Source organism: Urocampus carinirostris, chromosome 6 (genome assembly GCF_059441175.1).
Source record: "Urocampus carinirostris isolate Australia breed hairy pipefish chromosome 6, RoL_Ucar_1.0, whole genome shotgun sequence".
NCBI classification, from domain to species: domain Eukaryota; kingdom Metazoa; phylum Chordata; class Actinopteri; order Syngnathiformes; family Syngnathidae; genus Urocampus; species Urocampus carinirostris.
In genome coordinates, this window is record NC_142354.1 from 29279141 (window position 1) to 29297676 (window position 18536).

General features: G+C 39.7%; 2 protein-coding genes and 1 long non-coding RNA gene across 5 annotated transcripts; 2 read left to right on the forward strand and 1 right to left on the reverse strand.

The window, feature by feature from the left end:
• The first annotated feature begins 713 nt into the window (after positions 1–713).
• LOC148364524 (leucine-rich repeat neuronal protein 1-like) lies at positions 714–10764 on the forward strand. Of its 2 annotated transcripts, none has more exons than XM_088338666.1 (2): positions 714–993; positions 7664–10764. In XM_088338666.1, the coding sequence occupies exon 2, from the start codon at positions 7879–7881 to the stop codon at positions 10024–10026; it is 2148 nt and encodes a 715-aa protein (XP_088194792.1). In that variant the 5' UTR covers positions 714–993; positions 7664–7878; the 3' UTR covers positions 10027–10764. The 2 variants fall into 2 exon arrangements, with proteins under 2 accessions (XP_088194792.1, XP_088194791.1); XM_088338665.1 differs by having other exon boundaries at positions 714–972.
• A 999-nt stretch (positions 10765–11763) lies between these two features.
• sumf1 (sulfatase modifying factor 1) lies at positions 11764–17118 on the reverse strand. 2 transcript variants are annotated; one of them, XM_088337215.1, is made up of 9 exons: positions 16858–17118; positions 14785–14958; positions 14640–14714; positions 14112–14194; positions 13911–14033; positions 12772–12886; positions 12317–12430; positions 12170–12229; positions 11764–12037 (listed from the first exon to the last, which is right to left on the reverse strand). In XM_088337215.1, the coding sequence occupies exons 1-9, from the start codon at positions 17065–17067 to the stop codon at positions 11936–11938; spliced, it is 1056 nt and encodes a 351-aa protein (XP_088193341.1). In that variant the 5' UTR covers positions 17068–17118; the 3' UTR covers positions 11764–11935. The 2 variants fall into 2 exon arrangements, with proteins under 2 accessions (XP_088193341.1, XP_088193342.1); XM_088337216.1 differs by having other exon boundaries at positions 16863–17006.
• LOC148364526 (uncharacterized) lies at positions 11882–14103 on the forward strand. Its single transcript, XR_015850637.1, has 3 exons — positions 11882–12025; positions 13730–13815; positions 13935–14103. It is a non-coding gene; the product is annotated as an uncharacterized LOC148364526 (long non-coding RNA).
• Positions 17119–18536: the final 1418 nt, after the last annotated feature.

Below are 18536 nucleotides of genomic sequence, written 5' to 3' on the forward strand. Positions count from 1 at the left end.
CAAAATAGACGGGAACGATACCAGACAGGTAACACAAGCAGGAAGCCGTACAGAGTCAAAACCCACGTCTTGCGGGTGCAGAGGTTTGTTGACGGACTGACAAAGGGTGAGTGAGAGCACCGAACTTAAAAAAAAGGGAAGCCAATCTGTCAACGAGCCGCAGCTGGCGCCGCGCGCGTGCAGGGCCAATTGGGCGCCATGGCAACTGTAACACAAGGTTATGAAATTTAAGTCACAGACCTAACCCTAACCCTGGTATTGATACTTACCCAACCCAAGTAAAAATATTTGCTCCTAAAACATGTGGATTTTTTTTATAGTGTAGATTTTCTTTCTTCCGAATAACCACTGATGCAAAGTAGCTCATTAGTCATAATATGTATTTTTTTTTACACCTTGCCTCAAAATTTGTTGAAAAACACTGCTTAATGTTCAACAGAGCCGAATTGTTCTTTTTTTTGTTGGATTTGAACCCAAGTGCAAATCTTTGTTGTCAAGAACCAATTTCAGGCGCAAATAAGTTACATTTAATACAGTGTAATTAAATCTGTGTTTCTCCTTACCACCGGCAGCGTTTAGCTAACATCCTCGACATGTAAACAGATCAATAAAACAAGAAGAACACTCAAACAGGGATATTTTCCTCCGTCTTATTGGTTCCTCCTTACGCATACCCTCCCTGATTATATTGGCATGCTCGGACCACTGAAGACGGGGAGGGACTTTTGGTTCCCATGGTGGCGGCAGGGAAGCAGATGGTACCGGTGTCAGACGCGTCTCAGTGCGGCTGACCAGGGGCAGCGAACGGGTAGTTGTCGCTGCAGTCTTACGGAGTATCTACATTTTCATTTTCATTTTTAATAACTTGGTGAAATTCGTGCATTGAATCACGCACCGTCGCCATCATTCGCGTCGAGGAGCTGCGGATGCTGCGCGCGCGTCACGCGGACTCTTATCTCCTGCACTTCGGAGGTGAGGAAAAAAATGGACGAGGTATTTACAGAGATATTCTTTATGATGCACTAAAAAAGGAATGAAATAAGTGACCCTTTAAAATGACGGGAGTCATTTTTGTTGTTAAAATTCATAAACAATGTCCTAGGTGGTCCTCGTGCAACGCATGGAAATATAAAAATAAATAATGTCATTAAAATGGCTTATTTTGGCAAAGCATGTGTTAAAATTTCATTTTAAACAAAAGCATTCGTCATGAATTTATAGTAATCAGTTGCATCTGCACTTGGTGAAACTCTGTGAATGTTTTCAAGGACATTAGTAGATGCTTGTGAAGACCGTTTGTGTTCGGAAGGAGCAAAAACAAAGGGTATGCTCAGCTGCACTGCCAAAAGTCCTATCGGAAAATCGAAAGGAAAAATTGCAGTAGAAAGATGAAAAATAATCGTAATTTACATACAGTTATTTGGTTCTATTTGCAGACATGTTAAAATATGATTTTAAGATATTTTAAGAATTTGTCTTAGTACTTGAAATGTGCAAAATGATCTTCCACATTTTAACTGAGGCAATTTTACAGACATCTAAATTATTGTTTTATGTTTTTCTTATTGCACAAGAAAGTACACTTTGAGCACGGTAAAAGGCAAAAATATAATACTTGAAAAACTTACATATTGCGGATCCCTTAACCACTTGGGTATATATATATATATATATATATATATATATATATATATATATATATATATATATATATATATATATATATATATATATATATATACACACATATCTACATAGTGTGCATTATTTATTTCAGCATAAAGTTATCACATAAGGTGCAGAATTATTGTGTACATTCTCACGTTTTGATCACACTTAACTCTGTGATTAACCATGCACAAACTCCAGCGTGAAAGCTCAGATGACTGACAACTTTGGTGAGCATCAGTCAGCACCATTTGCATACTCGCCAGAACAGACTGGCTCGGGTCCAGATCTTGACAGATGTGAATGATGAGTGAAGCCACTTAGGGGTGTGAATTGTTAGGGGGAACACCTTTGTCAAGTGCTCCATTGTTTCCTTACATCTGTTAGTAAAAACAAACAAAAGCAACTCCTTTGCAAAGTCATCGGTTCATTTCTTTTAGTTAAACATATTTCTTAAATTCTCTTTACGCAAAGGCTGTAAAATAACCACTTTTTGGTTTTAACTTAGGGAGATAACAATATGGGACTCACTTGTCACGTGACTTCCGCTCAGTGTTGGGCGTGTTACTGAAAAGCAGTGATTAATTACAGTTGCTAGTTACTTCATTTAAAATGTTATTCAGTTACCCTCCAGATTACTGACACCAAAAATTAGCGCCTTACTCCAAAAGTAACTATATAGACACAAACTATCGTACATCATATACTTGCCTAGAGGCTGACTCCCTAAACTTGCTTAAAAAAAATAGAAGAAAACATGTCCACAAACTATGGAAGCAGTCAAGCTTTATATTTCTTGGCTCGTGCAATCTTGAACGAACACTTAGCTGAGGCATTCCATATCCATTTTGTTTCTGGGCTTAGGGAGCATATCTCCATGAGGAGAAATTCAGCGCTTTTAAAACTCTGTGTTTTCAGTTTTATTTTGTGGGTAAATATCAACTTGCCCGCCCTATAATAAATTTTCACATCAGATTCAAAGTTGTATGTGGCAGCAAGAGAATTGCGGGCAAATTTAGCAGGCAAATTATGATCTGTGTTGTATAAAAAAAACAAAAAAAGCAGTAATGATCCATGTAGTTATGGCAGTAGTTTTACAAAATTTTATCAATAACACGTTACAGTTATCGTTACCGAGAAAAATTGCTCTTCTGGAAAGCATTCGTTTGTAATGCGTTAGTCCTAAAAATGGCTGTCACCTTGTCCATGCTCTTTGTTAGCAACATCTGAGGAAAACCAAGGAACCTTTGACATTTATCTGTGGAGTGGTCCAGACATTGTGCATTGATTGTGCTGGTTATTAAGATTGTGAGATATTGTGAGGTTGTGTTCCTTCCTTGATGTTAAAAACATGAAGAACGAAGTAAGGAAAATCTGCTTGCACAAACTAATCCTACATCCTAATTTAGAAGCACTTTTAACCACATATGGTTGTGGAGCCCTTTAATTCCACGGAATTGTATTTACAAATTGGTCAATCTGTCCTCCCCTATGACCTTCCCGCTTGAGCCGACCGGCATTTCCGCTCCCTCCTTTCGGACTCGCATCTATATCTCCCGCTCCCCTCTGCAGCTCTGCCATCAGCAGCTGCACCAAAGCTCCGTGTGATGTGAAGTGAAACTCTTGCATACTAATAAAGCACCGATAGGATGTCTCTCATGGCGGCTGGAGCAAAAACATCAGGCGCCGCACGATTATGGAGCAGGAGCAACACCCAAAATATTCTTTTTTTGCATGTCGTTTATGATGTCGGCCAATGTTGCAGGTGCATTAGTGTTCTCATTAGCGTCCCTATTTGGCCCACTTTCCGGATATAATGGCAGTGTTCTCTTTTGGTTATAAAACACACAAGGTGGCGGCATAGGCGTTGCCATGGTGATGCCATGCTTGTGCGCATGTTTGCGGCTGCTGATCTAGGAAATTCTGTTTATGTTTTAACGCCCACCAAAAAGGAGGCCAAGAATCACGATGGGACGGAAGCGGTACCTCCCTCCAATGTTTCTCAACCTTAATAGAAACTAATCTTACGACCTTACCACTCTTAGTTATTCCAAATATACAACGTGGGGCTCTGGTTTAATGTCATCCTTTAAATTGCCAAAATAGGTTAAAATGATGAGGGAGTGATGTGCAGTCAGGAAAGGGGCAAAATACATTAAATGGTTATGTTTATTAGTTATGAATGTTCTTTTTCATTTAACTTTACAATTTAGGGATTTTTTTTTAAATTGCTGTATTTTCGCATGGTATTAAGAATGCTATTAATACAACTAGTATTTAATAAGTTACTATGCCCTGGTCTGCAGTGTAAAGCACGCAGTTCTCTTGTTTCATAGCAGAGGGCGATTTTAAGACCATGTATTCTGACTTAGTGCACACCTCAGCCCCAAATTATAGAAATAGTGATATAACTATATATGATATGGATAAAGCCGTGAGAACGACAACCAAATACAACACAGAACAATTTAACGAAGTTTAGCGAAGTTTTATTTTCGCATCAGGTAAAACTCAATAAACCCCAAACAACTGTTCTTTGTGCGCCCCTAACGGCTGCAGTGAGCATTACAGCTGGCTATAGGTAATGAAAGAGGGGCCTATTGACTTTAATAGAGTTTCCTATGTCTGCTGCCGCATAGCGTACGCTTTTGGTATTTCAGCTCCAAATGGAAATAAATGCAGCCTATCCTTTTCCGTGGACTTTCTAAGTCATGCGCACGTAGCGGCCGCAGTGAGCATTACAGCTGAACAAAGGTAATGAATGGGAGTCATTTATGCAAATGATACAAGTTGCTTCTTCGATAAAACTGAGGCCTTTTAATAGTGCACACACTTACTGGGGAGTAGTGATGTCATTGAGTGATCTCACACAATATGAAGATTTGCACTCCAAGTTTTTGTAAATGTAACTATCAATTTGTAGTTACCGTTTATGTTTCCGTAGTACAGTTAGCACATTCGCCTAATACGCGACAGGTCCCCGGTTCAAGACCTGGTGGAAACATTTGTTAGCCTGGAGAGGGATAGGTGCAACCAGGCTGTACTTGCTCAAGATACACTACAGGAAATGGTGCCGCTACGACCCTAGTGGTTGGACGAGCGTGTCCATTTCATGTGCCACACCAGTCAACATTGCCTAAAGCCACATAACAGAAAATACAGTATAGTTGTAAAAGTATCAATAAATCATCCAATGCTGAGTTGGAAAGATATACAAAATGACCTGTAATTGTGATTATATTTTTACAGGATGGATCTGAGCAACGTTGTTATGTTGCCACAATTACATTAGGCTTGTGTTATTGTCAGTGGCTGCAGAGGCAATTGTGCGTGCTATATATGAACACGTACTTGGATTAAAACCTCATAAGGATTGGCTAAGCAAAGGAAATAAATCCCTCCTGCTGGACCCTTCAATTCAAACAGTCGGCTGGATAATGTCAAGCTGTTCAGGGATTTTGCTGTTGGTTTGTGTTGGCTTTGACTGCGCCCATGTCCCTCAAAATTACCCTGTCAAAGTACTGGGACAAATTAAAAATAAAACATCTTTTGGCAACTTAACAGGGTGTATTGCCTTCACATTGCCACATCAGTCTGTTGTTTCAGCCTTCCGATTTAATAACAGCTTGCCAGGCTACCAATGCTGCTGTGTAGGCAGTGAGGGAATTATTCTCGTACCTAATCTCTCGCTTCCCACTGAACTAGAGTTCACAAAGGTGTTATTCCCACCAAAGCTATTCTTACAGCCTTCTGGAGTATCAATCTTCCGTCTAGGGGAAATCATCCTAAATCTCCTACAGTGATGTTCTTGTCAGGTCTTTAGACAAGTGTGAATATTTATGCTTGTTGGCAAGAAATAGAGTTGGTTATTTAATATATTTTCTTCTTTAAACAAAGTATGGAAAAACAATCTCCAAGAAACCCTACAAAGTCTTGTAAAACGTCAGGAGTAGAAGCTGCTATGACAGCAAAGGGCAAAGCAACTACATAATTCCATTTATTTTCACTTCCTGTGGTGTAATAGCCAGAAGTGCCATTAGGTATGAATGTGCTGCCTTGATTATGAAGCGAGCCATCAGCGAAATCGACCAAATGTGCCCAGCAGTGCTTCCTCAGATCAACAAGGTCAATGTGGCAGAGAAAGAGAGAGAGGGAAGGAGAAGGAAGAAAGAAAGAGTCTGGCACATTGTCTAGGTAGGGATGTTTGCAGACACCCACGGCGCTACCAACCTGACAGAAACTCGACTCCAGGTGGCTCAGCATGACAACAACAATTTATCTAGCTTTCACCTTGAATACTATACCTGAGCAGCACAAAAACTCATTGGAGGAGTGATATGTGTTCCAACATGCCAACATAACAACAGGCTATCAGTCCAATGTATTGGGTTAAGGAACCTAATGGTCAATTAAAGTGAAGCCGAGGTTCATTCACCTGACATCCTCAGCCACAATCTAATAAGGAAGTCCAGAAAGGATGCAGGTGTTGTACTGGTAAGTTAGTTACATGGGGTTGAGGGTAAACGTGTTATTTATAATGATGTGCCATGTGAGAAGGAGAGAGAAAGGGAGAGAGCGAGGGAGAGAGAAAGGGAGAGAAATAAAGAGAGAGAGAGAGAGAGAGAGAGAGAGAGAGAGAGAGAGAGAGAGAGAGAGAGAGAGAGAGAGAGAGAGAGAGAGAGAGAGAGAGAGAGAGAGAGAGAGAGAGAGAGAGAGAGAGAGAGAGAGAGAGAGAGAGAGAGAGAGAGAGAGAGAAGGATGCATGAATGAATGAATAGTTAGGTAGTTCGGTAGGTAGGTAGGTCAGTAGGTCAATAGATAATGCACATAATGAACATGATAAACAAACAGCTGTAGTCTAATAATTCATTTGTTTGACTGTTTCTTTTTTAATGTAGATCTTGTGACTAAATACTAATGTTCAAGATTTAGCCTCTCATCTCCTGAGAGAAATATCAGTACTCTTAAGCCAATAAAGGATCCATTATGTCCACTAAGTGCTTCTTGTTCGATGTGAAGGTGTACAGTGAGGTGCTTTCTAGTAAGTGTCTGTCTTTCTATTGGTTTAACTTTCTTGGTGTCTTTCACTTTCTTCTCTTTTGAAACTCTCCCTTTCTTATATAATAGAAAATTAGAATAAAGTTTATTATTTTTTGTAATGCAATTAAAAAAGTATGTTATTTATTATTTACAAATCAACTGAAGTAAAGTATTGGAAGTATTTTATCATTTGCATAAATTGCTGATTTATAATATTGGTGATTATGGTGAAAACTAGAATTTCTCATCTTAAAGTATTAGAATATCATGAAAAAGTATACTTAGTAGGCAGTAAGCCATAATCATCAATATTGAAATAATAAGACTTGCAATGTTTTAGTTGATTTGTAATGAATCCAGAATATATGATGATTTTTTTTTTGTATTACAGAAAATAACTTTATCTCAGTATTTTAATAGTCTAAGAAGGTCCTGTATAAAGTGCATATGTCCTTAGTCAACTAATTTTTATGACTCACTTTCTGTCGTTAGCCTGCATCATAAGCAGAGAGCGGATAGCAATGAAGAGAACACATTTTGTGTTTATTAAATCCGTTGTGTAATGGGCTCACAAACCTTAGCTGCTGACTATGTCGATCACATACACAAATGGGCGGATCGGTGACACCAGGGTGGCATGCGCATAATCTACAGATTTGGTGATCTCTGTTGAGTCGGCAAAAATAACTCATTTGAAATACAGTACCATCATAATAATATATTTTCTTCTTTATTAAAGAGATTTGGGATTTGAGGATTAGGGTTTCGCTCTGGAGTAAAAAACCTCAGATGTCAATAGACTTAATTAATGGAGAAAACGTCTGTATTTAAAGTAATGGTGGTCTTTGTCTCAACTACGAAATTTATGAGTTGCAAAGTATTATAGTTTGCATAGGACAACTTGCTTTGTGTTAATGCCCTTTTTTTTAATCTTTCCCATATTTGTCTTTTTTAGGTTTTTGTCTTGAGGCAAGAAAAGGAATATACCTGAATTTGAGACCTTTTGCTCTCGATGATTCTACCTGCAGTAATCTTATTCCGGGTTAGAAGAAGACATTTATGAAGATTGCCATCCACAGAAGATACTAATGCTGAACCTTTCCTTCAAGCCCTTACTACGACTGGCTCAGACTGGCTCTCATTTAACGACAGTTTAAGTGGAGAGCAGACATGATGTTGGGCTACCTGCTTTGGCCTCCTCTTCTCTGGCTGCTCTGGCCCTTGCTCCTCTCCTCTCAGTTTCCTGTACATGCCACAGACTGTCCTCACCTGTGTGTATGTGAGATCAGACCTTGGTTTACCCCCCAGTCAACTTACAAGGAGGCGACAACCGTGGACTGCAATGACCTGAGGCTGACGCACATACCCATCAACCTTTCGACGGACACCCAAGTGTTGCTGCTCCAAAGTAACACCATCTCTCACACTGGTGGCGAGCTAGAGTTCCTGCAAAACCTGACCGAGTTGGACCTGTCACAGAATAACTTCAGCTCAGTGGAAGCAGTAAGCCTCAAAGGGATGAACCATCTGACCACCCTTCATTTGGAGGAAAACCAGATCAGCCATCTACAGGACCACTGTCTGGGAAATCTCTCAAGCTTGCAGGAGCTCTATATTAACCACAACCTAATAAACTACATCTCCCCTGGAGCATTTGCCGGGCTGCAAAACTTGCTACGCCTTCACCTAAACTCAAATAAGCTTCACGTCATTGACAGCCGCTGGTTCATAGAAACACCTAACCTTGAGATTCTCATGATTGGAGAAAACCCAGTCATTGGCCTTTTGGATATGAACTTCAAACCTCTGGGAAGCTTGAGGAGTTTGGTTCTAGCTGGCATGGACCTCACCGATGTCCCCCCAAATGCCTTTGTCGGCTTAGATAACCTGGAGAGCATATCTTTCTACGACAACAAACTGGTCAAAATCCCCCAACTGGCGCTTGAGAAAGTCCCCAATTTGAAATTCTTGGATTTAAACAAAAACCCGGTCCACAAAATCCAAGAGGGTGACTTTAGAAACATGCTTCATCTTAAAGAATTGGGAGTTAACAACATGATGGAGTTGGTGTCCATCGATCGTTATGCTCTGGACAACCTACCAGAACTGACCAAGTTAGAGGCCACAAACAACCCCAAGCTATCTTACGTCCATCGCCTGGCCTTCAGGGACATGCCCTCTCTAGAGAGCCTGATGCTCAACAACAACGCCCTCACTGCTCTCTACCAGCTTACAGTAGAGGCCTTGCCCAACCTTCGGGAGATCAGTTTGCACAGCAACCCATTGCGATGTGACTGCGTCATTCAGTGGATGAATTCCAACAAGACCTCTGTCCGCTTCATGGAGCCCTTGGCTATGCTTTGCACCTCTCCACCAGAAGTGCGTGGCCAGCGTGTCCGAGAGTTAAAATTACCAAACTCCTCTGAGCAGTGCATCCCAGTTATATGCCACGACACCTTCCCGGGACACCTCAATCTAAACCTTGGTATGAGCGTTGGTCTGGACTGTCGTGCCATGGCTGAGCCCGAGCCAGTTATCTACTGGGTGACCCCTCTTGGAAACAAAATCACCATGGACACTGTCTCGGAGCACTACCACCTGAGCAGCGAAGGGACCCTTTGGCTGGCCCATGTACAGGTGGAAGATTCTGGACATTACACCTGTGTGGCGCAGAACATCGAAGGGGCTGACACACGGGTCACATCGATTCGTGTAAACGGAACCATGCTGGACAGCGCACAGGTGATGAGGATTTACGTCAAGCAGACCGAGTCCCACTCCATCCTCGTGTCTTGGAAAGTCAACTCCAACGTCATGTCCTCAAACATAAAATGGGCATCTGCTACCATGAAAATCGATAACCCTCATATTACATACACGGCCCGCGTGCCCGTGGATGTTCACGAGTACAACCTCACTCATCTTCAGCCCGCTACAGAATACGAGGTATGCCTCACCGTCTCTAATGTCCACCTGCAGACGCACAAGTCTTGCGTGAACGTCACCACCCGCAGCGCCATCTACGCCCTCAACCTATCGGACCAGCACCCAAGTGCCGCTGTGTTGGCAGTCATGGCCACCGCACTGGCCTTCCTCAGCCTGGCCACAGTTGGCATCTACACGGCCCGGAGGTGGAAGAGGAAGAACTACCACCATTCCTTGAAGAAATACATGCTTAAAACATCGTCCATCCCTCTCAATGAGCTTTACCCGCCACTCATTAACCTGTGGGAGGCTGAAGGGGAGAAGGACAAAGACGGCAGCGTGGAGGGAAAACCTTCACCGGTTGATACAACACGTAGCTACTACATGTGGTAAAGGTGTAGCAACGAGACTTATAGCCTTTGGCAGCACAGACAGATAGAAACTTCTGATGTTTTGGCGCTTAAGACACCAAGTTGTATAGTGTGCTTTTCTGATATGAGGCGGAAAGAACAAGAAGACTTTTAGTAGCATAGCAAATTCTTTCAATGTCTTGTTTTATATTCAAGCAAGCAGCTGTATTAGGCTTCAATGTTAATTTAGTTGCTATGCTGTATCTGCGGTGTATTTCTAACTGACTTTTACTTGGGTTAATAATACTGCAACGTGGCCTGGGGGTCTTGTTGCAGCATTAGTAATGATGAGTTTTTTCTTTCTGTTTTGTAAAACAGGTAATTTGTGCACCAATAAATAATCGGGGTTTTTTTTAAACTTCAAGAAATAAAAGCTGACGGCAGGTTTTAGACGTGTTACGTTGTCTACTGAATGTTAGCGACTGTGCGGTAATGTTGTATCAACTATACCTTTTAACTTTCTGATTTATATTAAAAAAATATTTTAGTTTGCTGTTATTTGTGTTGTTAAGTGAGAAATACAAATGCTGGTTAGAAAATTATATTTTTAAAATTTGTTTTTCAAACAATGAATACTGTATTATAAAATCGTACACCTGCCCACGTGAATAACAAGCGGATGTACTTCATTTTGCTAGGATTTTTGCTGATGAGTTAGTTTATTTTCCACTTGTAGTATGTTATAGCGACAATGCCAAAATAAATACTTTTTTTGATTACATTTCAGATTTGTTTTTTGTTTCGACTTATGTTTACATTTGTTTTGGCAGCTTCAGCACCGAACAGATAATAGACTCTTTAATGTCTGCTGATTGTTAAGATGATGAGAAAATCAATTCACTTCAGAAATATTGCGTAAATCTAAGATGTACAAAATATGGCATGGGGTCTATCTGCCAGCCTTCACCTACTGCTCGTCGTCCCTGGCATTTAAAAAATAAAACAGCAACTAATGAAACCGTCCGTACTGCAGTTTCTCTACTCATGTAAAGATTAACAGTTAAAATAAAGACTTTAATCACACTACTACTATTTAAAACACTGCGGTGAATAAATCATTTTTAGAGGAAAAATCTTTTCTTTCATTTTCTGCTTTTAAGGGACTGTTTGTGTTTTTAATCATCCACGGGTGGTAAAAAAATCCATTCGTTAAAAAAAAACTATTTGAATAACAAACTATAATACATAATAATAATAACATAATACATGCATTTTTATAATTATTATAGGTTGAAAAATTGGCATTGATTTTACATAATCTGAGCCTCACATAGATGGAGCTGACGTAATTGTCCAAAATCTTGCTGCCACAAAAAAACTCGCAAAATGCTGGGCAAGAAAGATATATGATGTGGTCTGAGTCCCTGGAGTTTGTTTATTCAGCGATATCTGGAGGTCAAATCATACACACTGTCCCTTTAAGTGATTTAGAGTCAGCGTCAGACCCAGTCTAATGTTAATATAAATGCTGTTGGCCATCAGAAAAAAAAGACAAAAAAAGGCATTAGCTATAATTTATTTTGTAGAAATGGGTCAAGTTAACTTGGAAATACAAACAGAATATAGCATAATATCATAATTGTTTTTTGGGACATATTTTAGCATATTCAATGAACTAAAGTTTAATAAATCTACAATACAATATGCAGCCTTTATTTTTCCTAGTTATCTAGCAAATTGCACGAATGCTTATAGTACGATTATATTTAACACATAAAGATAACAGTGTGAAAACATTCTTTATTTCAAAGCAACTTTAATACAAAAAAATACACCTTTGTCACAAAGCTTTTGCAGAAAAGCAGCAAATGTATTTAAACATTTCAAGAGTTTAATATCAAAAGATCCAAATGAAAAACTTGGTTTAATGTGAACCAGAGCTTAAATTTAAGTCAGTGTGGCTCCTGAGAGACACAACGAAATCCAAGATTCGATGCAGAGCTGTCTGGAGTGTTCTGGCTTCGCGCTGCACAGCGATACCGGTAACAGTATGACTGTGGGGGGAGGAAAAAGATACAAAACATGAAAAACTGATAGACATACACAAATCTCAGAACAGGACACTAATCATGAAAAATATAATGTAGCGGTGTGAATGAATGAAATAGATAAAATCATCACTTGACCTTGTGACACATGTAGGACCCTCCCTTTTTTACTCTGTCACTGCCTGTTGGAGGACCAGTCTGAAACCAAAAGTGAAAATGTCAAGGGCACGTGTGCTATTTTCAGAGACCACATCTTGTTGATGGATGATGTAATTTTGAAGTTACTGGATTGTGCTGTTGTTCAGCAGAGTGGTGCACAGTCCACCAGTCCGACGTCCATTCCCACACGTTTCCCACCATGTCAAACAGACCAAAACCATTGGCAGGAAAAGACATCACCTGCAAGGTGTATGTCCAGAAATTACATTTTCATCTAAGCACTAAATGAGATTTGAGCATTCGTATACAACAAGCAGTACTATATTCAAATATGAATATAAAATAAATTATATCAGCTTTATTGTAGTGGAATCATTTATTATACTTTTATGATGTCTACATGAGCAAAACAGCGATTCAATCCAAAGGCAGAGAGCTCCCCCTACAGACTACAACCGAAATTTAAAGTAATTCTGAATACAATACCCAATTATTTGTAAAAATGCAAATTTTAACCAGATTTTTTCCATTCTTCTTTTCACACGAATAAATATGCATTTGAATTCCTAACCCTCGCTTACCGGTGATGTTTTGACAAATCCGTCTTCTGCAGAATTATGGTGTGGGAACTCCCCTTGCCACAAGTTTGCATAGTGTTGCCCCTTTGGGTTTAGTCGGTTCCCCCAGGGATAAAGTCTGAAAAAATAATTCATTTAATATAATGTTATTCTAAATATTTAATGTGCCTGTATGATATGAATAATCCCTCTTCTAAGATTTTGACCACAGTAACATTCCAAGTTATCTTATTTCTCATGTCTAATTGGATCAAAGATATAAATTATTGACAGATTTGATGGGAAATGATACATGTATTCTGTTTTAATATTAGACACCTAAATGAGATTTCAGCAAATGCCAGTTCGTTATTTTGACCATTATTGCACACTGTTGTTTGTTGATTTGACTTACACATCACTGTCACTATTGGACAACCAGGTTAGTGTTCTTTAATTTCCACAGTATCTGTTTTTGCAACTTAGGATATGTAATAAAAAGAAACAGCTCATGGGAGGACCTTTGGAACAAGTATGACTTTCTTATTTGAAGGTTTCTCTCCCTGTCCTCCTTGCAAGTTTAAATCCAGTGATGTCTTCACTCCTATTTCTAAGTGTCTACTAAATTTTAAAGAAAAGAAGGATACATTCTTAGGGAGTTGGTTTTACATAAACATTTATGAAAAATAACGAGGGGGAAATCAGAAAATTCATACTCTAAAGCAGAGGTGGCGAACACGCGGCTCTAGAGCCGCATGCGGCTCTCGGCCAATAAGAATGCGGCTCTTTGCTTCATCATATTTTCTATATATATATGCTCTTTGCCTTGTTTCGTGTTTAGTTTTTTGTGTGTATTGAGGGGGTGGACACTTTCCTTGAAATCAACACAAGAAAAATACTTGTTGTATTGTAAGGAGAGGAGTGTGTTATGGGAAACAATATGTTTTTAATTGTGTGCGTTTGTGTTTGTCTGTCATGGCAGGTCAGTGCGTGGTGTGGCTCTTTGACTCTCACAGTTAAAAATGTCGGCTCTTTGTTTCAAACTTGTTCGCCACCCCTGCTCTAAAGGTTTGGGCGAGATATGTAAACACGTCTCACGTGATAGAAATAACTAAAAAACGTGTACATTTCTAATATTGCAGCTTTGAATTCAGGCAATTCACCTGTCTTTTAAATTGCCTCTACAGGCGTATTCCCACTCTGCCTCTGTCGGGAGCCTCTTTTGAGCCCAGGAACAGTAAGAAACAGCATCTGCCCAGGATATATGAAGAACAGGATGATCCATCCTAAAATGGATTAGCTTTAATTACATTTGATGTCACTATGGTAAACAAAATGAATGATTATTGAAGCGTCGCCCTTGCCTGTCTTTGATATTCGAATCAGGACCCTCTGGTTGTCTCCAGTTTGCACCTTTGACTGGAAGCCACCAGGGAGCAGCAGCCACCTAAAAAACAACAACAAATTAAATGCATTATACATAATTGCAAAACACTTAAATAGTTACTCCCGTGACAACGTACATAGGATAACATTTTAAAGTGATTGCCAGAAAAACATTATCTTTCCATTCCTGATGTTATGGAATAACTTTCCAAGGATGATTACACTGTAACCGTTTTCACTGCTTGCTTTGTATCCTGCTGTGTTTTGATTTCCTGCTTAAATGTGAAGCGACTGTGCACCTAGCATAACAACGGTAAGTGTTGGTGAAGGACAAAGCCTGTGAACCTCTCGCCCTGGCGCTGACAGCTGCATGTTTCCAAGACAACCGCAATAAGAGTACGCCAATCTGCAGGCCATTTCATACTTGAGTGGCCTGTGTAAAATATACCCGAGTTTGTTTTCATGTTAACGCACTCCCACCACAGAGACAACAAGGAACTGCTTACCGCTTGTGTGATCAGGCTTTTAACGGTCTCACTTAGAACTCCTTCAAAAACAAACGAGTCCCCAAAATTCTCTGCCTGAAAATAAAGATGAGTGAATCATCAATACCTCCAAAAAAGAAATATACATGTGCTGGTCCATTGGCACCTCTGTCACATAGCCAGTAGCGTTGGCAAAGTCCTCAAACTGTCGGTTGGTGACTTCCTGGATGTCCATGTAGAAAGAGTCCAAGCCGACCCGCCTCTGGGGGCCCTCACCATCAGCAGGGATTCCCGGGTTGTCTGTACCCATTAGAAATTCTCCACCAGGAATTAGAACCATCTATATGAGGAGGGATGTAAACACTACTTTTCAACCAGCAATATTACCTTTTGTTAATGTATTGTTGTAAAGGTGACCAACTTTAAAACACATAAAAACAGATTGGGAAAACCACTAATGTAGAAACAAATATGTGCATAACAACTTTCAACCAAACCTATGACGGGAATATAGTGACTAAACCACCAATTTTCCAATGTTAATTCAAGTCATGTCATGTTTATTTGTATAGCCCTTAATTATAAGGAGCCTCAAAGGGCTGCACAGATCAAAGACTATTGCAAACAACAGACTATTATGACACCATCCCCTGATCTAAAACCTAGTGGGGCAAGGAAAAAACTCAAAAACCTCAACATGAGGAAAATAAAGAAACCTTGAGAAGGGACCGCTAATGAGGTAATCCCCCCTTCCAGGATGACCAGGCTGCAACCGATGTTGCAATAACAAATAATACACAGATTTGTCAACATGAAATATAGGTCATTCATAAACTATAGAATATAGGTGTGTTTTAAGCCTGGATTTAAGAAGTTCTGTGCTTTTAAATTATATTCCTGGTGTATTATATCCCAGTGGTTGGCAGTCAGCACCTGCTTCTCTGCTGGCCCTAAAAATATGTGAAACATGTGATATTAATTATATTTCGTCCATAAATACTGATCAAATAATTCCAAATGTCTATAACCTTCCTTTCATTGCTTTTCCCCATAGTTGTAATGCTTCCAGATGTGTGCTTTCATATTAAAGTTAACTATAACCAATGACATTTCAGCCATTATTTGATGCCAGGGTCAGAAATATACCTGGACGCCTTCAGTATCAGTTCTGAAGGCCCTGAGGCATAAAATAGGTCTTGACAAAGCTGTTCATTTATCCAATCAAAATTTGAGTTGGTGGAGCCAGGGCCTTGTAGAAGACCAAGGAAAAGGTCAGCGTTTACACAATCTATTATTGGCTTGGGATGCTAACAGAAGTATCTCAATGAAATGGTGGCTGGATATGATTGTGTGAGTGGCAGATTGCTGCACACATAGGAGGCTCGCCTCTCTCACACGCATCTCTAAAACCTTTGTTGACAGTTTTTTGTGACATTTTTACAAAAGAACTATGCTTGCACCTTGATCTTAAACTACTATTTACGAAAAATGATGGGCAAAGTGAGCATTAATGATCTTGAGTAACTGTGGTAAGGAGACAAGTTCAAAGTGGTATATTTGTTTATATGGCACACATGTTCTGGCATTATTATTATGTCATAAATGTAATTAAATTTTACAAAATGTGCTGATAAATTTGATTTTGTTTAGAGAGCAGGTTTGGCGGTTTTACTGAATTTTGTCTAAAACTATATGGAATGGCTTTCTCATCCCCAAAATATACATATAATGCTTTTATGGCTCTTTGGGTCGAAAAGGTTCCCGACTCCTGTTTAATATGTTCGCAAAGCATTGAAAAGTCATCGTGCCGCTTGAAGAGGTATTTGCTTATGGGATTTTTTAGAAAAATGTCCAGAGTAATTTGTATCCATCCATCCATTATCTGCACCGATTATCCTCAGTAGGGTCGTGGGGGTGCTGGAGCCCATCCCAGCTGTCTTCGGGCAGTGGCCAGCGAACAAGTGATTTTTTTCTTTTGTGGGATAGGAGTTTGTTTTCTTGTCTTTTTGAACGCGTTTTTCCTGCAAGAGAATTTGTATAAGAGTAGGGACTTAAAAGCTTCTGCTTCAGTTCACCCTTTAGGGCACATGCTGAGGTATTACTGAATATTGTTGTGTTGAAATTAGTGCAGCTGTTTGTGTGCAAATATTTTCCTGTTTCAATTTGTTTTTTTATATTGATGTTATTTTTGTGTTGTACCAGCATGAAATGGACACAATTTTAAAAGGTAGACGATTACCTTACTTAGCATCTCCAAGCCTCCTTGCGTATCAGCCTGCATTTCATTGATGCTTCTTGAATATTTTTCTCCTGGCTCCTCCGATGTAGCGCCTCTTTTCAGATTCTCACAGCCACAACTTGAGGCTGGGGACTCGGTTTCAGCCAAGCACACTAGCGCTTTCTCCAGAAACCCCAAATGGATCATGAAAAATACTAAAAATCGCAGCATTGTGTCTTACACGTCGCTCATGTTGTTTGACATTTCCGCAAAGTCACGTGATTAGTCAGCTGGTGTTAAGTAGTGATAAGTCGTTCGCGACCAAAACGGCTTTGAGAGCCGACTCTTAAGCGACGATTCTTGGTTGGTGGGAATCCGGCTCCTGGATTCCGTGTTGTTAACTTTAAAATTAGTTGATTCTATAGAAGGCCAACACTCTTTCGTATTTAATCAATTTCGGGGGGTAAATCTGGAGACATCTTAGTTTATGTTTCTTGAGTTTTTTTCAGGGTTCGTGTGTTTCACGATTAGCTTTTTTTTGTACATAAAAGGACACGTTTATAGTATAAAATCAATATACACTAAAATTTTTTCCTATAAGAAAGATTAAAAGACTTAAAAGTAAAAAATGATGCGTCTATAATTTAGCAGAAAATTTTGTGTCCAACATTACAGTATTATTGGTAATGTTGGATTACCACTAGAGGGTGTAGGGGCACCACTTCCTGTGGTGTGTCTTGGATAAGTACAGCCTGGTGGTGCCTGTCCCTCTTATGGCCAACAAATGTTTTGCGTGTTGGGCGATATATATTATTAATAATACTGAATTCAACTAAAGGAACCCGTAAAATCTCTTCCCCCTTTTATCTTCTTTTTTACCAGCTCTTCCCCTGTTTTTTCTTGCATTCCTAGCGTTTTACTTCTTTTTTCTTGCATTTCTTCTTTTTTTCTAGTTTTTTTCTTCTTTTCCCCCCATTTCTTCTTTTTTTCCTGTTTCCCCTCTTCTTCTTTTGTTTATTTTTTCTTATTTTTTACGTTTTTTTCTGGCTTTTACCACTTTTCTTGTCTTTTATTTCCTCTAGATTTTTACTTCTTTTTGTGTTTTCCTTCTTTTTTTCTTGAATTGTTTTCTTCTTTTGTTTATTTTCTCAACACAGCGGCACAGGGGTTAGTGCATGCGTCTCACAGTTCTGAAGTCATGAGATCGAACCTTCCTGTGTTCAGTTTGCAACTTCTCTCCGTGGTTGCGTGGGTTTCCTCTGGGCACTCTGGTTTCCTCCCACATTCCAAAAACATGCATATCAGGTTAATTGGCCAGTCCGTCTCCGTGTGCTCTGCGACTGGCAACCGTTTCAATGTGTCCCCTGCCCACTGCCCGAAGATAGCTGGAATGGACTCCAGCACCCCCGCGACCCTACTGAGGATAGTCGGTGCAGATAATGGATGGATGGATGTTTATTTTCTTTTTTTGTTGCCCCTTTTGTCTCTTTTTAGCTGCCCCTCCCTGTTTGATCCACTTTGTGCATAATGTTACAACATATTTGGTAACAATCAGAAACAATCTAAAGAGCTGTTTGGGAGCCGAAAGAGTTGTCTCTCTTTAGCAAGCCGAGTCGAACGAAGGAATTCTTTTTTCTATTTGTGAGTTTATGCTAATGCCGCATTCCATAAAAGTGGGAATTCGGAATTTTACAACAATC